The sequence below is a fragment of the Narcine bancroftii genome, chromosome 14 (genome assembly GCF_036971445.1).
Source record: "Narcine bancroftii isolate sNarBan1 chromosome 14, sNarBan1.hap1, whole genome shotgun sequence".
Taxonomy (NCBI): domain Eukaryota; kingdom Metazoa; phylum Chordata; class Chondrichthyes; order Torpediniformes; family Narcinidae; genus Narcine; species Narcine bancroftii.
In genome coordinates this window covers 47247187-47271941 of record NC_091482.1, presented here as the reverse complement: position 1 = coordinate 47271941, position 24755 = coordinate 47247187, and the positions used below count along the sequence as shown (strand labels likewise).

At 43.9% G+C, this 24755-nt stretch overlaps 1 protein-coding gene across 2 annotated transcripts in view; it reads left to right on the top strand.

The window, feature by feature from the left end:
• The first annotated feature begins 1342 nt into the window (after positions 1 to 1342).
• The window catches only part of LOC138749617 (cell surface hyaluronidase CEMIP2-like), a 97424-nt gene continuing 74011 nt past the window's right edge, over positions 1343 to 24755 (top strand). For both annotated transcript variants that reach the window (XR_011348775.1, XM_069911253.1), the window contains exons 1-5: positions 1343 to 1524; positions 4189 to 4358; positions 10133 to 10342; positions 12301 to 12506; positions 19880 to 19949. Coding sequence is in view for 1 of the 2 variants with exons in the window: in XM_069911253.1 (XP_069767354.1) it covers positions 1395 to 1524; positions 4189 to 4358; positions 10133 to 10342; positions 12301 to 12506; positions 19880 to 19949 (786 nt within the window). In the remaining variant the exon portion in view is untranslated. The remainder of the gene's footprint in view (positions 1525 to 4188; positions 4359 to 10132; positions 10343 to 12300; positions 12507 to 19879; positions 19950 to 24755) is intronic.

Below are 24755 nucleotides of genomic sequence, written 5' to 3'. Positions count from 1 at the left end.
TAAAGCTGGAATCAGAATTGGCTTGCCTGGAGAAGGCAGAGCTTGGTAGTAGATGGAGCATATTCTGCAAGGAGGTCAGCGATGAGTGGCATTGAGCAGGGATCTGTTCTGGGACTCCTGTTCTTTGTGAATGAAAAATATATATATATCTATATTAATGACTTGGATGAAAAAGTGGAGGGTGGGTCAGTAAGTTTGCAGATGATACTAAGGTTGGAGGTATTGTGGATGGTGTAGAAGGTTGTTGTAGGCTAAAATAGGTAATAGGATATACAGAATGCAGAGTTGGGTGAGAAATGGCAGATGGAGTTCAATCTGGAGAAGTGAGGTTAGGTTGAACTCAAAGATGGAGTACATGGTTAATGAAAGGATTCTTAACAATGTGGAGAGACTGAGGGATTTTGACGTCCAGGTCCATAGACCTCTCAAAGTTGCAGTGCAAGTTTACAGGTGGTTAAGAAGGTGTTTGAAGTGCTGGCCTTCATTAGTCGGGAGTTAATGTGGCAGCTCTATAAAACTCTGGTTGGACCACACTTGGAGTACTGCATTCAGTTCTGGTCACCTCATTACAGGAAGGATGTAGATGCTTTGGGAGGGTTCAGAGGAGATTTACCAGGATGCTGCCTGTATTGAAGAACATGTCTGATGAAGTAAGGTTGTCAAAGCTCTGGCTTTTCTCTTTGGAATGATGAAGGATGAGAGGTGACACTAGAGGTGTACAAGATTGGGGGCATAGATAGGGCAGACAGCTACCCCATTTTTCTTGGGTGACAAACAGGAAGAATGTTTAAGGTGAGTGAAGAAAGTTTAGGGGAAATGTCAGAGATAAGGTCTTACTCAGAGTGGTGGGTGCCTGGAATGCTGTGCCAGGGATGGTAGTGGAGGCTGAAAAGTTGAAAGATTCTGATACAGGCGCATGGATGTATGGGAAAAATAGAGAGTTATGGGTATGAGGGAAGGATGGGCTAGATTGTTGTGAAGTAGGTTTACATGGGTCAGCACAACATCATGGGCTGAAGGGCCTGTACTGTGCTGTAATGTTCTATGTCTAACATTTGCAGCCTGCTATTGATAACTGTTCTTTGACATCAATTCAGGTCAGTCGGTTGGTTGTACTGTAGATAAGGTTGGGGGAGATGAGAATGGACTGGTCACAAGTGTTTGTGAAAGGTGGTAGTATGTGGTGCAGAGAGTGAAGGAAACCAACAAAATTAGGTTGCCTAATCACACCTGCTGTACCATTCTCCATCTATGTATGGTTTTTGTATAAAAAAAAACAACAAATTTATGTTTTGATGCTTTTTTTAAATAAATAACCTCACTTTTTTGTTTCCTTAGGAGTTCCTCATTGTGGTTTTTATGTGGACGTGTTGAATGGTGTTGTTATTAACTTAATGGATGATGCCACAAGCTGGTTGCCTGGTGATCAAATAGTCATTGCAAGCACAGATTACTCGATGCATCAGGCAGAAGAATTTAATCTCCTTCCCTGCCCTGAGTGTAATGCTTATCAGGTTAAAATTGGTAAGAACTGCTAATCAACAGTGTTTGAGTTTTTTCATTTTGCAATTTTGACTCGAGGATTCTTTGTCTTCACACATGTTTTGTTTTGCTCTGGATTAAAATTGCACAATGTTATTCAAATTTTATTTGTGGGCAGTTACGGTATGCAGTCTGTTTCCTGCCTTTTTAACTGTACAGTGCCAAGAAATGTAAGCTGTATGTTCAGAATTTACAGAATTTAAATTTTAAAAATTAATTGAAGTGTAATATACAAAAGTGCTGAAGAAACTCAGCAGGTCATGCAACATCGGTAGGAAGCGAAGGATAATCAGTGATTCGGCCCTTTGAGGCCTTTGTTAAGGTATGAGCAAAAATGTTTTCTGTTCCGCCAGTTTGAACTCTAACTTGGAGTGATTAGACAGCCTTTCATTCTTCTTCCATGCTGAGCTTTTCCCAGGTTAGATTCTTGGTCTTTCCCCCCCACCCCCCCCATTTCACATAAGATGCAGAGGTGCTGTGGTTAGTAAGGAATTAATTAAGGTGGTATGTGAATGGGGTGGGGGGGGGGGAAGGTTGAGAACCACTGGAGTAGATGATCTCAACATACAGGAACATTATGAAATGCTTGCACAAAGGAACAGGCTCAACACTGGTAAATCTGGGGCAGTGGTTCTCAACCTTTTTCCACTCACATCCCACTTTAAATATTCCCTATGCCATCGGTGGTCTCTGATTAGTAAGGGATTGCTTAAGGTGGGATGTGGGTGGAAAGAAAAAAGTTGAGAATCACTGCTCCAGACCCAATTGTTACTGAAATATTTTGCATGAGAAAAATTGTCATTGGCCCATTTCCTTTGGAGTGATGGAACCGTGCACATAACGAGCCAATGAGGGACGATTCAAACAGTGGTTTTCAACCTTTTTCTTCCCACTCAAATCCCATCTTAAGCAATCCCTTACTAAACATAGAGCACCGATGGCATAGTTAAAGTGGGATGTGAGTGGAAAGGTAAAGGTTGGGAACCATTTATCTCGGAAGTTCCATTGTACATATATCATTTGTACTTCATATCAATGATGTTTCTCTTGATATATATCCAATGGTCATGCAGCTGTGGTAGGGAACCTTCTCTGAGCCTTGTTAATAATGAGATTGACTTCAGTGAATTACCCACTGCAGAAAGATTTGCTGTGTTAGAGCTGTTTGTGTGATTATCAGGGCTCGCGGGGTGGTGGCGGGGGAGAGAAGTAGTCTGTCCGTCACGGAGCACATGACAGGTAGGAAGAGCATGATTGGGAAAGATCACCCCATCCTGGTCAAAGAAGATGGGACCAATACACAAGCAAGAATGCCCGTGGGCAAGTGGCGGCAGCCATTATAATTCGCCACACTCAGCAATAATTGTCACTTCCTTTGTGGAAAAATTTTCAAAGGGGGATGAACCAACTGTGGCTAACTAAGGAAGTTTATAAAAGCGTTGAGTTGAATGAAAACACACGAGGAGGTAGTAACAAATAGGTGTAGACCTGATATCTGGAATAAATGCAGTAAGTGAGAGCAAAGGTAAAACTAGAAGGCAAACTAGTGGGAAACATTAAAAACAAAGCAAGTGTCTTCATGAAGATTAAAAAGTGGGGTCAACCTGAACATTAACCCCTACATAATGAGAAGGGGGGAATAGTAGTGCGAAACAAAAATGGCAGAACAGTTAAATATTTTCTCAGATACTTCTCCTGAGAAGGAATTAAATATCATCCCCTTGTTAATTGGGGCAATGGCTGCAGCCCAGGTTCTGAGAAGTGGCTACTGGACAGTGGACACAATAGCTCTAATCTTCCAAAACTCTGAAGTAGACAAGAAAACTCCCAATGTGAAGCCCCTATTCAAAGAGAGAGGCAAAAGGCAGGTATCGATAGGGCCATGTACCCAAATATTTATTGTTGGAAAAATTCTAGAATCAATTGTTGAGGTAATTCACAATCAAATCAACGTTGGTTCATGAATAGGAATGTTTAAATGAGAAATCTGTTGTTTCCCTGAAGCAATCTTGACCTGATTGTACACAGGGGAACTGGGAGGTGGACCTCCAAAAGATGTTTGACAAAGTGCCATAAGGCAATATTAATGTGGATTGGCTAACAGGCAGGAAGCAGCAAGGAGGGATAAGGGGGCCATGTCAAGAAGACATCTCTAATAATTGGGAAATCAACGTCTAAGGTATATAAAAAAAAAAACAAAAATTGAATTTTGTATCTCTTTTCCATAAATATTGGTGTTTGCTCAGTTGACATTGAGACCTAGATGTACATCACAGTTACAGGCCCTTCTTCCCCATGAACCTGTGCTGCTCAATTGCCCCCAATTAACCTACAACCCCCAGTAAGTTTTGATGGGTGGGAGGAAATCCACGCAGACGTGGAGAGAACGTACGAATTTCTTAGTCTTGGATTTGAATCTGGTTTGCTGGCACTGCAAAGTGTAGTGCTAACCAAACCAAATCAGAAACTGATAGATTTGTTTCCAAATGATATGAAAGGCTGAATTTCTTAATTCTGTTCTGATATTCCTACAAGTTATAGACAGTTGAAAAGCTATGACAATTCATGATCAGCTGCAGTTCTCCAAATAGATGTCTTAAACTGCCAGTGATAAACTATTTCACTAACCACATCTGTCATCATTAGGTAAACCACGTTATCTTCATGTGGGTGAAGTTTTAGACGGAATTGATATGAGGGCTGAAGTTGGACTTTTAAGTAGAAACATCCTTATTAAAGGAGAAATGGAGGACTCCTGTTATGGGCAAAACTATTGCCACTTTTTCAACTATGATACATTTGGTGGACAGATTCAGGTAAGTCAAGTTTGTTGTCATCTGATTGTACAAGTACAAACTGACGAAACGATGCTCTCTGGTCCTTGGTGCAAAACAAGAAGTTACACACCTACAGACAAATAATACATATGCAGGACAAGTATATTTATAAAATTCCTTTTGTATATATGAGAGTCTCAGAGGATCCTAATGAGGAGTTCCTTTGGTCGTTCAGCCCTTGAGAAGAAGCTGTTCCTCAGCCTGGTGGTGCTGGCTCCGATCCTCCTGTATCTCTTTCCCGACGGGAGCAGCTGAAAGATGCTGTGTGCGGGGTGGATGTGGGGGGAGAAATCTCTAATGGTTTTGCACGCCCTCTTCAGACAACGATCCTGGTAGATATCATCGATTTGGGGGAGGGGGAGAAAAGGGAGACTAAGCGTTATTTAGGGTCCTACAACTAAGTTTAGACGATATTAATTGGAAGAAATGCAGACTCATTTAAATTCAGTAAATTGTATTATTCAAGACTGATTACGGCCGACTCTCTTAATGAAATGAATCAAAGTATGTAACCTCATTGCTTCTAAGTTATGGTTCAATACAAATATATAACTCAAGGACAAGCTTCCTTTTGTTGTCACCTAATAATACATTAAAAATGTAGCATGCATGATCTACTTTGTCTTTTACCTGCTGTATGGCAGGCTGAGTCGCCATTAGTACTGCCCCTTGCAATATGAGAGAGTCACTGAGTGTCCGTGGATTCGCCACCAGCGCTCCCGCAGCCTCTGCAGCTGCACAGACTCCTGGTTGCATCATTGGGACGCCCGAGCTCCAGATCCGAACCTCCGACATGACCAGGAAGCCTTCAGTGCCTGACTCAATTCATTGTTAAAATTCTGGTTTTAAACATTGCATTTATTTATCCAAAGATGTCTTGCCAATTTTATTGCTGGTAATCAGTCGGTGATAAATGAGCAAATATTTATCAGCGTTCGGCTACGTTCCTCTTACTGCTGAAATGGCTGTAAAATACCTTCAAGTGGTATTCATTTCTGAACAATTTGTCAGGAGTAATTTATAGTCTCTTCCTAATAAATGAGACCGGCAGTCAACCAGCAAAATGCAACGTTTTATTCAAATACTGTAATCTGTTTTAAACCTAGAACAATTAGGTTATATGTAGGATTTTGATGTGTATCCAAATTATGTGAGTTGGATTCAATGGTGTTCCCTATATTAGTTCTAGATGACTAAGACCACTGGACTTGGGGCATACTGATACACAACCATTTTCCACTGCTTCAATGCATCCCTTGTGAGAACTCACTGAAATCAAATGCCTCTTATCCTCCAGTTGTTAAGCAGATTGAGTTTTCTGTGGACAATCAGGTTCTGACACTCTACATTGCGTGGGTTGCTCCACAAAGTGTTTTCTACTCAATGCCCCCCCCCCACCACCCTGTGCAGGAATGATTAGGATTTGTTTCAAATAGATGGGTGGGGGAATGAAGAGAAAGGAGAAGATGGGGAGGGGGGCAGAGGGCTGAGAAAGATGATCACTGATAGGAGAAAGGGGCTGGAGGAAGGGAGAGGGAAGAGCCAAAGCGAGAGAACGTGGAGAGATTACTGGACTGGATGTTGGAGCTTTATATTGAAGTACTCGAGATGGCAGAGGCCGACAGCATCAAATCCACGCTGCTGAAGATCCAACTGCGCTGGGTAGGTCACGTCTCCAGAATGGAGGACCATCGCCTTCCCAAGATCGTGTTATATGGCGAGCTCTCCACTGGCCACCGAGACAGGTGCACCAAAGAAGAGGTACAAGGACTGCCTAAAGAAATCTCTTGGTGCCTGCCACATTGACCACTGCCAGTGGGCTGATATCGCCTCAAACCGTGCATCTTGGCGCCTCACAGTTCGGCGGGCAGCAACCTCCTTTGAAGAAGACTGCAGAGGCCATCTCACTGACAAAAGACAAAGGAGGAAAAACCCAACACCCAACCAATTTTCCCTTGCAACCGCTGCAACCATATCTGCCTGTCCCGCATCGGACTTGTCAGCCACAAACGAGCCTGCAGCTGACGTAGACATGACCCCTCCATTAATCTTCATCCGCCAAGCCAAAGAAAGAAAGAAAAATATAGTTTGCTAATACAGAAAATGATGTATTGTTCTTTCAATTTACATGAGACTGTAACATGAGGTCATGGTCAAACCTGTCAGCGTGGCATGGGGTATGGAATTCAAATGGCTGCCTTCTGGGAGTTCCTTGCACTTGTAGCAGACAGAACATATTGTTTTTCAGGCATGTAGAAGGAGGCCAACCTGGGAGCACTGAGTTTAGTAAATGACTCCTGCAGATACACAAGTAAGGTGTGGCTTCATTCAGAAGGACTATTTGAGGCCTCGAATTGTGGTGAAGGAGGATGTGTAGGTGCAAGAAGGGCACCTTGTAATAGGTACAATGGGGGGCAGGGGGGTGTCTGGCAGGAAGGGAGGAGGGAATGGTGGAGGCTGCAATGCCATTGGTGAGCAAAGAGGGGAAGGGAAGCACACACACACACACACACACACACACACACACACACACACACACACACACACACACACACACACACACACACACACACACACACACACACACACACACACACACACACACACACACACACACACACACACACACACACACACACACACACACACACACACACACACACACACACAATGATTCCCCACTGCCCCCTCGACTCTGTTCAGGCACGACTCTATGCTACAAGGGACACTGGAGATGGACAAAGGGTGGAAGTTGGTGATAAAGTTGACAGGCTTATTATGGGTGCAGGAGGCATTTAATTGTCAATGTAATGGAGGAAGTGTTTAGCAGCCTTGCCTGTATAGATTTACAGCATGGATACTCCACATATCCAATGAAAAGATGGCATGGCTGGGAACATCACATGTCCATGGCTACAGCTTTGACTTGGAGAAAGTGGGATGAGCCAAAGGAGAAGATTTTGAGGGCAAGTAAAAGTTCTGTCAGGCAGCAGAGGGTGATGGGGGAGGTGGACTGGTTAGGTCTGCTATCCAGAGAGCCATAAGGTCTTGTGCGAGAGGGAGGGGGCAGGTTGGAGGTGTAAAGAGATTGGGCGTCCATGGTGAAAATCAGATGGTTCAGGGCAGGGAACTGAAAGATGTCAAAGTGATGGAGAGTATGAGGTGCCCCAGAGGATGGTGGGAGGGACATGGATTAAGGGGTGAAGTTCCAGTTGATGAAGTAGACAAAGACAATGTGGTCAAACAATTATCAAGGCTTTTATTAGCAGAATCTCATGGTACCATAATGAAAGACAATAGATGCATATCCAGTTATATCCAAGGGGAGTGTCCTTAACAGTAGAGATAATGCACAGCCAATGTTAGTTCAGCAAGGCTCGCCAGAGGGGAGACAAGCAGCTTGGCAGACATTCACCACAAGGGGGACAAATGGAGACGAGGTATGATGATCCCAGTACCAAGTTTCACCTCTTGTATAGAATCCCTTCTGATCTATGTTTCACCTTCAGTCCTAGTATTTGAAGAGGTTACACTGAAGATGTCACAAGGCAAGGCTTGATGCACTGGGCACCAATTTTTTTTTCCCTATAAGCTTTGCTTCCTGAATGAAAATTAGGGACTATGACAGACAATTTTAAAGTGAACACAAAGATAATTTCAGATTTGCTGTAAATTGTAGGAAGGAACATGCTAAATTCATTAGAAGATCATTTAATAGCATAAAGATCCTGACACAGGCTCTCAGGTTAATTGCACATGTTGCATAACAAATCTGAGGAGCCCAGGGTTTGTCTTGATCACCAATTTTGCAGCCAAAGTAGAGCTTATAGGCATTCTTATTAAGTGCAGTCATGCTGCATCTTTGGGCCTTAAATGTGTACTCACCACAAATGTAACAATGTATCTCAGCTGTTGCAACATTGAGATTTTTCTGCTGTATTGAATCTTCCTGAATACAATAAACACTGTTAAGTACACTCACTGTTATTACCTGAAGAGAGTGCATCGACATGTGTTCAACCTACGTCAATGTAATGCACAGCATCTGTATATGTGCACTGCTTTGATAGCCTGTCTCCATCTATCCTGACTAAGCATGCCCAGGCCTAAGACAACATTTGCATAGCATCTGCACTGAGTGCATGGCCAGACATGGTTGGACTGACTAAAACAACATGCTTTGAAGTCAATATACTAGTAGACTTAAAACATGACAGTAAATCACAAAATAGGTTACATTTATTTTTTAAAAATGGGTAGGAAATTTTTATGGTGATTTTCATGATCAGTATCCCAAAATCCATAAAATACACCCTTAAGTGTTCAGGAAGCAAAATCTTCATTGTCCAGTGTTATCCACGTCAGCGATGACCTTTTCCATCTCTTGGGAATGATTCAGTTTCTGAATTTGTACCGAATGGAAAAACAAAACACAACTAAACACTGGAAAATCTGCAAGGCACAATATATAGTGTGTGTTTTGATTGGGGGGGGGGGGCTCATTTTATAATATAATTATCTTGCTGTGTCACTGATAACCAACAGTGATTAATAACCAGAGATCTGTGCTGTAGACCCAAAGAGTTCAATTTCTAACATGCCATTTGGGTCATTCAAATTTAAATAATTAAATATTGACATTTATTAAGGGGGAAAATCTGGTAAAAGTAACTTTTAAATTATTTAACATAGCTAATTTGTTCATGATGGTCGTGGTGTGAGTCTGATTGGAACCCTTGCTTTGTACTGTCTGGGAGGAGAGGAAAAGAGTGGGAAATGAAGGAAATGCAGATCAAAGGTCCATCAACAACAAGAGAGGGAATGCCATAGTTGAGGAAAGGATCTTCAACTCAGACGAGGAGTATCTTGTTATAAGACTAGATCTGCAGGAGATGGAGAAATTTGGAGGATGGAATAAAGTCTTTGTGGTTAGCTGGGTGGGAGAGGTGTAGTTGCTGGGTATGGTCTGCCAGACCATCCCTGAAATGAGATGGTTGCAAGGAAGTGACGAATCACACAATGGGCTAAAATTGGCAGCAAAGTAATGAAGGGTTTGAGTTGTGGGTGAATGTCATCAGTGCAATAGAGAAAAAAAAAATTTAAATTTAGTCATACAGCTTAGTAACAGACCATTTCGGCCCACGAGTCTGTGCCGCCCAATTACACCCAATTGATGTACATCCGCGGCACTTTTTGAACTGGAGCACCCGGAAGATACCCATGTGGACACGGGGAGAATGTACAAACTTCTCCATACAGCACCCGATTTGAACCCTGGTCGCTGGCTCTGTAATAGTGTTGCCAAACCCCTAGCCTAACTGTGCTGCCCTACATGCCACCCCCGTTTAGTGGCAAGTGTCTCTGGAGGGCATGGAAATTCCTGGGATGCTAGAATGGTTTAACACGTGGACTGTACTTTGCTTGGAGTTGAAGTTGAAATGCAGTAAAACCCCTGATACCTGAAACTCCAACAATCTGCAGCCTTAAGCAAATGGCAAAAAAAAAAGAAATCTGTATATTAGACGTCTGGTAATGAGGCAGCGGATAAGTTTTAGATTGGCATTGTAAAACCAGAAAATATTCTTGTCCAAAATCTACCAATCCCCATAGATGCTGGATACCAGGGGTTTTGCTGTCATTAATTACAATCTGCCTTTGTCACCGCTAAAGTAAAGTATATTTTCAAGTATTTGTTGCTCAGATCTAGCCCTGGTACACGTAGAAATACTAAATTCTTAACCTTGCCTTGGTAGATCCTGAGAAATTTTGCCTCTGTTCACTTGTCCAGCGTAGAGTTGACTAACATGGGTCAGCAGGTCCTTGGGAGTTACCCTATACATTTTCATCTTGCTGGAGATGTGGATCGGAAAGGCGGTTACAATCCACCAACTTATGTGGACAATGTCGCCATTCATCACTGTTTCTCTCGATGTGTTGCCATACACGGGACTAATGGTTTGTTGGTAAGTGGGCTTCATAATTCCACCTGCATCTTTGATTTTCACCAATGTCATTTGCCAGGCACATGGAGCAAGTTTGCTCATACACCCAACTGACAGATTTAGTGGCTCTGACACCCAGTTTCTCTCTCCTTCAACTCTATCCTGCTTAAGGTGCTAGGTAAAGGAAATGTTTTAAATTTTTTTTGTTAAATCTTTGCCTTCCATCCTGCTCCATTGTTCAAAATTACTATGTTTGCAGTAGAGTTCACTTAAAGTGCATTAATTTTCAAACCTAACCAAAACTGTGTTTCAGGGATAATTTTTTGAAAGGTTCTGCATCAGATATTTTAACAGTAGCTCCTCTTCTTTCCTCCCATCGGCTTCTTAACTTAAAAATGACCTTTTACCAAAAAAAATCTCTTTTGCACTTTCGACAAATGATCTCAGTCCGGAAATCTCCGTCTTTTTGCAGATGCTCCCTCGTCTGAGGGCATTTTATCCCCCTCCCCCCAAAAAAAGAAAGAGTAAAGAAAAAGAAAGAAGAAATATATCATTCATTATATTTATATTTTCTAACATATTAATTCTATCTTTAACCTATTGATTAGGAGGAGCGGGTGTAATGGACGATATAGATGGACTTTTATCAATGAAATCCATAAAGGTTTCCAGATCATAGAAAATTTTTCTGGTTGATTCCTTAAATTATAAATAATTTTTTTCCAATGGTATACAGTTTTATATTTCCACATGCCATCTACAATATTGTCGGACTTCCACGTTACTGCCGTACACTTCATTGCCACGCTCAAAAATTTTTGTTGATATTTATCTCACTTCAACCAAGCATAAAACTGTGCCCCCTCGTGTTGGTTAATTCAGCCCTGGGAAAAAGCCTCTGGGCCATCCACATGATTAATGCCTCTTATCATCTTGCACACCTCTATCGTCAACATCCCCAACCACCAACCTCTGTCACTACAAGGAGAAAAGACCAAGTTCACTCTTCTTATCCTGGCTTCTGTCCAAACAGTGCTTTCCTTAGTTCATGGGCCCTGACATGCAACAGGTTTGTTCACAGCTATGAACAGGGCCAGCTTTATGCCAATTGGACCAATTGATCCCCAGGCCTAAAGAGGCCCCTTGGCAGGGTAATATCTACCCTAGTCTTGTCAAATACACACAACATATTGCAGCGTACGCCTAACACACATGGCAGATTTTGTAGAGAACAGCAATGATTTTAATTTTCCTCTGAATTCTTTAAAAGTCAGTGGTGTTTGTTTATCCTATTTATAGTTTGAATATGTTTTAACTGCACGGTAGATGTTCAATATAATGACCTCCAAAATACTGGATCACCTGAGATAACAAACTCTTTAAAACTTGGACAAAATTTAGATTTAGCACCACTGATGGTCAAGTTTTGAACAAGTGTCCGCAAATGAACAATGCTATTCACTTGCTCTTGATCTTTTTTCTATAAACAAAAGTTAAAATTAATATTTTTACTAAATCATTTTACAGTCAATAATACGAATGGTTTTGTAACTATTCACTTTTCAAAGGTAATCTACACATTTTGTTTGTTTACTTGTAGACTTGCATGTATGTAATTTTATATTAAAATATCCTTAGATCTATTTGGTCCATTAACTCCCATGCACTTTTTAATTGCACATTTTGATTCCTTTCCATTTCTACCATAGAGATATAAAGTCTATAATAAACTTTATTTGTATCTCTAAGATTCTACAGATCTTGGCTGTGAATTTGGGGCCCCGCAAAAAAATGTTTCCAAGTGGGCCCCACAGCTCCTAAGGCCGGCCCTGGCTATGAAATGTACAGAAGGTCAGAGGATAAGTCGACCATTTGGGCCCCTCAGCCCTGCTGTGCCATTAAAGGAGTTGCATCTTTCACTTGATTTCTTTTACTTTTTAAAAATCTGTCTAATTCAATCTAATCTTTTAATTCTATAGGTCAAAGATACAATAGGGTACGACACTCTAGGTCATTGTTTCTTCCTGGAGGATGGCGTGGAGCAAAGAAATATACTATATCACAACCTGGGTCTCCTTACTAAGCCAGGCACCATCCTCCCTTCAGACCGCAATGAAATCATGTGCGTTTCAATCCGTGATCAAGTGTGTGGAAATTATATTCCTGTACCAAGTTCTGACTGCATGTAAGTTGAACTGGAATTTTTACCCATTGGTTGCGACTAGAGATCTAATGTCAAATTGTACTCAAATGTTTGCCATACCTGATTATAACAAGATTAAATATAAAATGGGGATTTATCACAGTTTTCTTTACGGAAAGTGGCAAACTTGGTGCATCTTTTTCTTCAAGGAAGATTTTGACCATCATTCACACAGTGATATTGGGACAAGGCCTCACATTAGACACTGAACCCATGTTTGCGTGTAAGCCAATTGCATTAAATACAATCCCAAGGCTGTTGCTTTGTGATTCAGCAACTCCAGGCACATGTAACATACAATAGAACATAGAACAAAGAACAATATGGAATAGAACAGACCCTTCAGCCCACCATGTCTATGCTGACCTCAAGCCCAAACTAAACTAATCCCATCTGACTCCATATTGTTTTTATCCCTTTGTTCTCTGGCTATCGGCGGGTCCTTCTAAATGCCTCTTAAACACTGCCATTATATCTACTTTCATCACCTCCCCTGCAGCTTATTCCAGGAATTAACTATTCTGTGTGATTTCTTTTAACTCCCAAATCTCTCGTGAAATTTCCCTTCATCTTAAATCCAGTATTGATACTTCCAACCTCAGGAAAAGACTTTCAGGAGCTATGAACTTTCACTATAAGACCTCCTGTATAACATAGCTCCTTAGGGTCCTGACGTTAACTGTGTAATTTCTTCATGCATTTGACTTCTCATCATGCAACACAGCACACATGCCTCCATCTGCCATTTTTACACTCCAATTTTCAACTAAATATTTATTGTGCTGTATCCTTTGACCACATTCCTCTCTCCACGGTACTATCAATTTGTGTGTTGTCTACAAACTTAAAATTAGACTGCTTATGTTGTCTTCCAAATCCTTAAATAGTTACAAATTTCAGTACCGATCCTTGCGGAACATCACTGGTTTCAAATCTCAGTCAGGTCCCCAGTTCCACTCGTCTGTCTTCCATGACCAAGCCACTTTACGGTTCAGTTTGCAAACTTGCTATGGATCCCATGTGACTTAATCTTCTAGGCTAGTCTACTATGAGGGACCTTTACAAATGCCTCACCAAAGTTCATGTCGGCAACATCACTGCCGAATTCCTCAAAAAACTTAATTAAATTTGCCACAGGGCCTCTCCTACATCATGGTGAATGTCCAAAACAAGTTTATGCTTTTCCAAATGCACGCAAGTAATTTCCTTAATAATCTTCTCTGTAATTTCCCTACACTGATGTAAAGCTTACTGTTTTATAATTTTATATGTGGTCCCCACTGCCTTTTTTAAATGATGGAACACATTACATATACTCCAGTCTTTTGGATCTTGTACGTGGCTAAAAGGGATACAAGGTTCTTGGACAAGTTCCCTTGCTTTATTCTGTATCCTGGGATATATCCCATCAGTGTCTTGAGACATTTTTTTCAAGACTACACCTCCTTAATATATACTTGAGAATACCAACTCACCCCTCCCTGATTACACCATCATTGATATCCTTGGTGAGACTTGAAGTTTTCATAAAGTATCTCACTCCCTCTCTGGATCTACACAAAAATATCTTCTTTTGTCCTTGAGTGGACCCACCCTTTCCATGGCTATCTCTTAATGTATGGATTATATTAATTGCCAAGAACTTTTTATTTCCCCCCCCCCCACCCTTTTCTTCATTTCTTCTTTCCTTTCTACTCCTCAAGGACCTTGTCTGATTTGAAAACTTACACTGACTTCCTTTCTCTCTTAGACTAAACTTGCAATACTAATAACCTTTCATCTTCACAGGAGAATGAACTCTAATCAACTGGCCTTCCAAAGATTCCCCCATATTTAATGTAGATTTACCCTCAAACAATTGCTCCCAATCCACATAATTCAGTCCCTGCTGAGTATTTTCAGAATTAGACTTCCCTCTTTATGCACTTTCACCTAAGGATTAGTCTAATTCTTGTCTATCTTGAAATAGATAGAATTATGATTATAGTTCCACAAAAAAAACACTCCCCCACTAACGTTTCACCTGGCTCGTTCCCCAATATATATTCTAGTACAACACCATCTCTGGTTGGACTATGTACATGTCGTTTCAAGAAATCCTGGATGCACCTTCCAAATTCTGCCCCATCTCCGCCTCTGGCACGAAGGCTATTTTGGTGAAGTTAAAACTCCCCATAACATCTCCCTGTATGTCTGTTCCACAAGTTCCTGCTGGTTATTGGGTGGCCTATAACTCCATTATAGTTGAGGGGTTCTAGAGTTCTACTGCTGGATGAGCCCTCCAAGATGTCTCTCTCAGTGCAGTAGTAATATTCTCCTTCATCATTCATGTAATTCCCCTCGCCTTTTTTGCATCCCTCTCTATCACATCTCAGACATCCATGTCCCTCCTCAGTGGCAGACATATTGCAGTGGTTAGGAGACAGCTGACCGCTACCTGCTCAGGGGTGATTGTGGAACAACAATGAACAGAATTGCATGTAATATGCAGATCCAAAATCCAAACATTTTTATGAATGTTTCCATTTGATGTGTGGCAGGTCGGCAACTGTTTTGTATGAAAGAGCACTGCTGCAAAATGCATTGCACGAGGCCCAGGTCCTTAGATAATTGATGCATGCCAGGGTATGCTGTTCTGCTCATCTCGTCATTACAGTGGAAGTAAATGATGGAAAATGGGTTTAGGAAAGGTTGGCAGAAAGAATGGGGGCAAGCAGGATGATGATGTCCATTGTCAATGCATTAGGGTGGCGGTGTGTGTATAGAATCATGAGGTTGCAGTTGGATTGGAGGGTCAAGGATGAACTGTTATGATTGGAGGAGGTGATGGCGTCATTGCAGGGTTTGGAGATGAGGGGGTTCAAAGGAACCCTAGAATTAGGGTTAGATTTCTAACTTGAATGCAATCGGCCTGCAGCAGATTCCCTGCACGAGATTTTTTTTTCGGCTGAATCCTTTGAGCACTGTTGAAGCAAGTTTTGTATTTTTAGTGAGAGCTCTTGCACGAATGGCTTTCACGGTCTACAGTACCAGTGATTTGCTTGATTTGGGGTGCAGACAGAGTTCACAAACTAGCCATGTTGTCATGCACAGAAAATATCCTGAAGCAAAATTTTGAAATGAGTGTAGAGAGTTCCAGTTCAAAATTATATTTGGTACAGAATTGTTGGAAGCGTAGCGGCAGCTAACTGAAATAACACGCAACCAGACGGGTTGAGCTCAGTGAGCAGAACTGATTTATTGCAGACTGCCTGGCTGGCCTTATACTCCCAGCCCGCATCTGGGTCCCCAAGCGTGGGCTTCTGAGCCCGGTGCTGAGGTCGAAGGGGGAAACCTCCGACAGTGTCATTTTGGCTGGCTGCCCCACTGTGTGTGTTACAAGCAGGGCCAGTTCACCTGCCTAATGTCGTGCCGCCACACAGCCCCCCCCAGAAACAGCACCGATGTCTTTTTTAGTCGGGCGGCCTCGCTTCTTGGGCTGGGCCACAACTACTGGTTCGGTGGGGTCGAGGCATGCTGGCTTCAGCCTGTCCACTGTAAACAGTTCCCTCCTACCACTGATGTCCAGCGTGAACATGGACCCTGAACACTGGACGACTTTGCACTGCCCTTTGTAAGGCCTCTGCAGAGGTGCCTTGGATGAGCCTCGCCAAATAAAAACGTACGCCGCGGAGTGCAGCTTGCTGGGGACGTAAGAAGCCCATGTGCCATGTCTGGATGGCGGTGGATGTGAGAAGGAGCCCAATTGGACCTGGAGGTGGGGGAGTAGCTAATGTGGTGGCCGCTGCGGATTGTGAGATGCATTGACGAACTCATCGGGTAGCGCTAGCGGTGCGCCGTAGACCAGCTCGGCTGATGACGCCTGTAGATCTTCTTTGAGCGTCGGGCGGATGCCCAGGAGCACCCAAGGCAGTTCGCCCACCCAGTTGGGACTGGTGAGGTGAGCCATAAGTGCTGACTTAAGGTGGCGGTGTAGTTGCTCGACCAGCCCATTGGCCTGTGGATGATAGGCTGTGGTGCAGTGTAGCTCGATCCCCAGCTTGTTGGCGAGCTGTGCCCAGAGCGCAGAGGTGAAATGGGCGCCTCGATCACTGGTGAAGTGATTCAGGACTCCAAACCGGGTGACCCAGCCGTGCAACAGCGCTCAGGAGCAGGAGTCTGTGGAGACGTCTGGTATCGGGGTCGCCTCAAGCCAATGAGTGGTGCGGTCCACCACTGTGAAACAGGTAAGGGGCCAACGATGTACTCGTGAATGTGGATGAACTGTTCCTGGACATGCTCGGACATGGGAACTCCTTGATTGCGGCGACCTTCGTAGCAGCAGGTGTGGCTCCTTTGGCCATGATGGTATAGCCCAGGACTCTTTCCCAAACTGGCACTTGGCTGGGATGATCGTGGGGCTGAAGTCGGCCAGTTGGGAGAAGAGGGTACGCAGGTGGGCGTTGTGTTGCACCCGATCCCTGCTGGCGACAAGGATGTCATTCAAATAAATGAAGATGAAATCCAAATCCCTGCCCACTGAGTCCATAAGGCGCTAGAAGGTCTGGGCGCCGTTCTTGATGGCATGCGAAAGAATTTGAACAAGCCAAAGGGGGTAATGATGGCCGTCTTGGGTATATCCTCGGGTGCACAGGGATTTGACGATACCCGCACACCAAGTCGACCTTGGAGAATGCCCTCGCACCATGCAGGTTGGCCGTAAAGTCCTGGATGTGAGGGATCAGGTAACAGTCAAGAACTGTCACCTCGTTGAGCTGCCGGTAGTCTCCGCAGTGGCGCCAGCTGCTGGAGACTTTCGGGACCAGGTGGAGCGGTGAGGCCCATGGGGTGTTGGAGTGCTGAATGATCCCCAAAAAAGATCCGACAGGAGCCGGCGTGCCTTGGCATGGACCGGTGGGCCATGGGTGGGGATGTGATGGAACACTCCGTGGCGTGGTGAGGCAGTGGAGAACTGAGGCTTGAGGAAGGCCGGAAACTCATCCAGAATACGCTGGAACTTGTCCTTGGGCATGCAGATCATGGCCACCTGCAGATGCTCTGTGCGGGAGGCATTGAGGCAAATGGCCTCGAAGATACAGGCATCTACCAGGCATCTAGCTTGAATGTCAACCAGGCGAGGAGGAAGTCAGCACCCAGGATGGCAGTTGGAAGGGATGAAATGGTGAACCTCCATGAGAACTTTTGCTGGCCAATCTGGAAGTGGACGGTCTTGTCTCCATATGTCAGGATCTCCGTTGCATTGGCTGCACGGAGGGGAGGTCCTCAAGGCCAGTTCCAGGACACGATGGCCATGGCTGGAATGATGCTGATCTGTGCCCCAGTGTCAATGAGGAAACATCGGCTGCTGACTGAGTCCCGCAGGTAGAGAAGGCTGCGGTGGCCTGGAGCAGTTGTCTTGCCTCTGGTTATGCTCTGTGGCCCCTGTAAGGACCAGGTGTTCTATCGCAGTGCTAGAGGAAGGATTAGAGTGGTCATGCCAGTGACTTGCAACCTGCTGGACTGCTGAGCCCTCCGGGAATCGCTTGAGCCATAGCTCGAGCCTTCTGAGCAACCTTCCTCAGGTCAGCAAAGCTCTCTTGGGCCAGTAGTGGCTGGATGTCCTCAGGCAGATGGTCAAGAAAGATGCGCTCAAAAAGTGGGCAGTTGGTGTGATCGCCCATGAGTGCAAGCATCTCGTCCATTAGCTCAATCAGGGACCTGTCCCCCAAGATGTTGAGGTGCAGCATCCAAGCGGCACGCTGGCACCTGGATAGTCCGAGGGAGCCGGTGAGCACCCGCTTGATGGTCCCGCGTGTGGGTGTTGAACGAGGTGCAGCATACGTTTGGCAGTGGCCTGGTCCAGGGTGGCGACCACATGGCAGAACCTGGTCGTGTCTGATGAAATCTGATGGAGGTGAAACTGAGCCTCTGCGTGGCTGAACCAGGTCTCCGTCTCCTGAACCCAGAAGTCAGGGTGCTTGACGGCTATAGCACTGATCGAAGGATCGCTCATGTTGGGTTCAAAGTCATTTAAACTCTCGGGGTCACCAATTGTAGCGGCAGCTACACTGTTAACTGAACTAACACACAACCAGATGGGTTGAGCTCAGTGAGCAGAACTGAACTGATTTATTGCAGACTGCCTGGCTGGCCTTATGCTCCCAGTCCAAACCTGGCTGAGAACCGTGCTGGGGGCACTGATGTCACCAGGGCGTCACGTGTGTCCCCAAGTGTGGGCTTCTGAGCCCGGTGCCGAGGTCAAAGGTGAAACCCCCGATGGCACCATTTTGGCCAGCTGCCCTGCCACGTGTGTAACAAGCGGAGCCGATTCGCCTGCCTAATGACGTGCCACCACAAAAGTGACATTTTAATTTATTCTGCAGAAGGTCTCCAAGGCAACATATTACAGGGACAGAATTCCCTAGTCCAGACAGTGTTCGAAACGGTTCAGAATTTACTCATCTTGGCCACATATTTTCACTTCCCCATGTTTTATGGAGTCACAATAGATTTTTTTGAAGATCCCTGCTAAAATGAATAAAAGAAGCAGCTGTTTGCCTTTTCATTCTACAATGTAAAATAATAAATATTACAAGTACTTTTATTTAAATATGACACATTTTATTTTCATATCTTCTCACAACATAAAAGGAAGTCTGTTCACTTCTCCAAGGAAATTCCAGTTGTCAGAACAGCCCCAGTAATTTCCCCATGTAACCAATTCTCTCTATATCTCGGATGAATATCCCACCTCTTTCCTTTCTTTCTCTCCACTGCACCCCCCCCCCCTCCACCTTCACCCATATGCTTCAAATACCACCTGTACTGTTGGGTTAAAAAGGTAATGATATTCATTTAAATGCATTGTCAACTTTCTGAAATATTTGAGGTAGTTGGCATACATATCTAATGAAATTTAGTATTCTAATATGCATTGGACCAGCCAGAATTTGGGTCTGGCCAAAACCTGTGGGCGTAAGTTTGAGCTCAAATATTAGAGGGTACAACTTTAGGAATGAAGGGCTTCTGCTTAGAACAGAGATGCATAGGAATATCCACAGCCAGAGGGTGGTGAAACTGTGGAATTTGTTGCCACAGGCGGATATGGAGCCTAGGTCAATGGGTGTATTTAAGGCAGAGATTGATAGGTCTTGATTAGCCAGGGCATCAAAGGTTATGGGGAGAAGGTCTAGCAGTAGGGCTGAGTGAATGGTGGGGCAGGCTCGATGGGTTGAAGAGCCTATTTCTGCTCCTATATCTTATGGTCTTGTGGTTTTAAATTTCCTTCAATAAATTTACTGTTGCATTCCTTGTTTTAAGTTGAAATTGACTGTATTGGATGCTGTGTCCCCACTAAAGTGGATGTTAATTTACAGGGCTGTCACAACATTTTGGATCTCCAATCCAAACAACCACCTCATCAACAATGCAGCAGCTGGCGCTCAGGTAATAAGATTCCTAGTTGACTTTTAAAGCTAGTTTTTGGAAGGCCATTTTTAAAAGATGGATGAATTTTATGAAATTTCTCAAGATATTCTTTTTCAACCATTTCCACAGCACTATCCCACAGTCCAATAAATAATTTCTTTACTAAATTAATCAAGGACTTTCATCACCCTGGTCACAACCACCTCTTACTGCCTCTTTCGAGCAGAATGTAGAAAAGCCAAAAGTCCAGCACCTCAATATCAAGAACAGTTGTTATCCCATAATTATTGGGTTCTTGACCCTCCTATAACTACCTTGACCATAAACTACTCCGAGACCACCAAAAGAACCGCTAGTTCTATTGAAATGTCACTTCCTTTTTAATCTTGCACTAACTGCAACTGTGAATACTTGTCTATTGTTCACAGAATCTTGCAGATTCTTGCTGCTAACTTCAGAAGGAAGGTACAGAAGCTTGAAGACCGGCACTTCCAAGTTCAAGAGCAGTTTTTTTTCCCCCAATGGCTCCTGAACCTCCTCTTTCTACCCTAACCATAAACTGATCTGGGATGACCAACTCATTCTATCCTAACCATAAAACTGCTCTGGGACAACCAACACATTCTATCCTAACCATAAAACTGCTTTGGGACAACCAACACGTTCTATCCTAACCATAAAACTGCTTTGGGACAACCAACACATTCTATCCTAACCATAAAACTGCTTTGGGACAACCAACACGTTCTATCCTAACCATAAAACTGCACTGGGACAACCAACTCGTTCTATCCTAACCATAAAACTGTTTTGGGACAACCAACACGTTCTATCCTAACCATAAAACTGCTCTGGGTCAACCAACACGTTCTATCCTAACCATAAAACTGCTCTGGGACAACCAACTCATTCTATCCTAACCATAAAACTGCTTTGGGACAACCAACACGTTCTATCCTAACCATAAAACTGCTTTGGGACAACCAACACGTTCTATCCTAACCATAAAACTGCTTTGGGACAACCCATGTTCTATCCTAACCATAAAACTGCTTTGGGACAACCAACACATTCTATCCTAACCATAAAACTGTTCTGGGACAACCAACACGTTCTATCCTAACCATAAAACTGTTCTGGGACAACCAACTCGTTCTATCCTAACCATAAAACTGCTTTAGGACAACCAACACATTCTATCCTAACCATAAAACTGCTTTGGGACAACCAACACGTTCTATCCTAACCATAAAACTGCTTTGGGACAACCAACACGTTCTATCCTAACCATAAAACTGCTCTGCGACAACCAACACGTTCTATCCTAACCATAAAACTGCTCTGGGACAACCAACTCGTTCTATCCTAACCTTAAAACTACTCTGGGACAACCAACTCGTTCTATCCTAACCATAAAACTGCTTTGGGACAACCAACACATTCTATCCTAACCATAAAACTGCTTTGGGACAACCAACACGTTCTATCCTAACCATAAAACTGCTCTGGGACAACCAACACGTTCTATCCTAACCATAAAGCTACTCTGGGTCAACCAACTACTTGTCTGCTTAATTGAAACACCACTTTTCTTCTTATACGACTGAAACTGTATCTATTAATTATCTATCTTTTATGTTTATTATCTCATTAATGTATACTATTGAAGCATTGATTTTACAAAGCACCTGTTTGGCTGCAGCAAGTGAGAATTTTGGTGCATATGTACATTGTGTAATGTGTGTAATAATAAACTTGTTATCATTATCAAGTTTGAATTTTCCCACAGCAGTTTGGCATCAGACATGGTTTTTAGACCCCTGGCCAAGGAAAATGTCTTCTCTCCATTCAGCCTGTTGAGCCCTGAGATCTTCACTGGGGCTTCTCTCACCCTTTTAAACCCCAGTGCCCGCAGCACGAACCTGTTCTCATACGGAAGTTTTGCTATTGCCAGGAATGTTTATTTTGTTTCTCCCCCCCCCCCCCCCCCCACCCAGGCAAATATTTACTTGGGTAAGATAGCTAAAATGACACTCCCTGCTCCAAGTCTGGTTGCAGCAAGGCCCTGTATTCTTGCTGTTGATGTTTGGATGTGGATTGGCCAATGGATAACTCTTCTGTTCATCCATCTGGCCATACAAGAAGGCTAGTTAGGGCTTCCACTCAATGCCTTGCACCAAAGACAGCTCCCGATCAGTTCTGCAGTTTGGTATCAACTTGAGATTTTCCTGCTCAAAGCCCTGAATTTTCTGGCTCCAAAGTGTAAAAACTATTTCACTAAAACTGCAGCTGATTTAGAATGAGGATTTACTTGACCCATATATTTCATTCATATCTGACTTGCCGGTTTATATATATATATATATATATATATATATATATATATGAGGCTGGCCCGCCCACTAATGGCATCCCTAAATCTCCTCCCCTTTTGCCCTGGCCATAAAGGTCACGTTACCTCCCCCTTTCCGGCAGTCCTGTACCTGGATCTGGGCCAACCAAATTCTTGAGTACATTAAAGACTATTGTTCCTGCAGCCTGATTCTGTGATTATTGATCAACACCATTTGCTGATTATACCACTGTAGTGGGTTGAATAAAATGTGGTGAAGAATCCGCTATAGGAGGGAGATTGAAAACTTGGCCGAATGGGGCACCCACAGCAACCTCTCACTCAATGTCACCAATAGCAAGGAGCTGATTATAACCTTTAGGAAAGGAAAACCAGAGGTGTATGGCCCAATGATCAATGATTGAGAGGATGAGCACTGGGAATCACTATCTTGGCAGACCTTTCCTGGACCCATCGTCATGAGGAAAGTGCGTCATCACCTTTACTTCCTCATCAGAAACCATGGCAAACTCTGACAGGTGTGCAATGGAAATTGTGTTGATCAGCTGCCACAGAGCTTGGTATGGGGGAACGGACAGCTCTGCCAACAGCAATGGGCACAGCCAGGACATAGCAGGGAAACCTATTCCCAGACATACCTAAAATATTTATTTGACTTCGAGACTTGAAGCAGTTTTGTCAAGGCAGGTTTTGAAATGGGATTTGTAGGCTGCCATCTGATAAATTACCCTAAAAGAGTTTAAGTTCATCTTTTTTTTTATGGCAATGTTTTTATAGGAGAGTTTTGAAGGGCAAAAGGAGAATGTCTGCACATTTTTGAAGTAAACACCAAAAATGATGGAACATTCAGTCAGAGAAACAGTTAATGTTTCAGCTTGGAGATCTTTCAACAGAATTGGAAAAGTAAAAAAAGAACAACATAGCCTGCAGAGATGTATGGGAGAGGTGGGACAAAGGAAATGTGTCCGATATGCTGCTTGCAATGCTGGCTGATCGCTTCATGCCGGGGAGAAAGGAGGCAAAGGGACAAGTAAATGCTATAAAACGGAGCTGCGGAAGATAATTGAAACCAGCGTAAAAATGTCGATAATTGGGCGACGACCCTGGAAAGAGACAAATTGAGCTAATATTGCAGATTATATGAAATTGTAAGATTTGATGTGGAGTCCCGAGGCTACAATAACCCTTTAGACTCTGGTCATTTTTAACCTTTCATAATGTATACTGGGTCCATGGGTAAACTACAGAATGAACACCAGTACGAACCAGCTGGTGGTTGGGTTCAAAACCAGTCTCAGAAAACCGGGACATGGAGTATATGCACTTGGTGTTAATTCCTGAAAACAGGAGCATGTAATCCAAAGGGTTAAGGATTACTGTAGGCACTTTTAAGCTGCGGCCCCTGGGTAGCCCTCCTGTGACCCAGGTGCAGTTAGTGGGGCTCCCAGCACCTTTTAAGCTGCAGGGGGATCGACCCATTAAATCGCCAACATGGGGAATTAAGGGGGAACTCGACACGTGATTATGTGGTAGGTGACGCGTCACTCACTCGGGAATTATCGGTCAGTCACCCTCTTATTACCCCTCCAATCAGTCGTGAACCCCACCTTCAATCAACACCCACCCTGTCAATTGCACCCCTCCTCCTAGTAATGTCCCACTGCCACAAACATTGAGCTGTCACAACAGGAGTGGCTTTCGCAGCAGCAATTTGCGGCCCCTCACTCTTCTCCCCCCCCCCCATAGCAACTCCTCTCTCCCGCCAACCCCACACAGCAGCAACCCCTCTCTTTTCCCCCAATTGTGGCCCACCTCTCTCTCCACCCTGGCCCCTCAGCAGCGACCCCTCTCTTTCCAACCCCCCCCCCCCACCTATCGCGGCAGGCACTTCAACCAGGGGTTTCCCTTTGACCTCAGCGTGCAACAGGGTCAAGCTGTTTGCTGAGCTGTTCATTCCCCCATGCCGAGCTCTGTTGCAGCTGTTCAAGCCACCGGTGGATGCGACCTAGGTAAGTTTAACTGGGTTCCCTGATTTCCTCTGAGGTAGGTCAGGGACCCGGTTGGATTAGGACCACACTGACCGGGTCGGACCCTTTCAAGCTGCCGCGTGAATGGGGCGCTAACCGGGCATATTAACCCCATTTTACATGGCAGCTTGAAAGGGCCTGGTGCTTTGGGGGCGACTCAGGCCCACGACCTTCTCAATGACAATTATAGAACAGTGTTAAATGGAGTTGCAAGAAATCCCCAGATCCCATATTATGGTAGGATAGCAGCTGCAAAATATTTGGGACCCAGCTACATGCCTTATATAATGCAAGGGCATTAAAAATACAGCACAGTAATAGGCCCTTCAGCCCACAAGCCCTTGCTGCCCAACAACCCCCGGTTGACCTACAACCCCCGGTTTGATTTTAGTTCTGAATTTCAACGTCTGCTGTTTTTTTTTAATTTCAATTCCAACATGCACA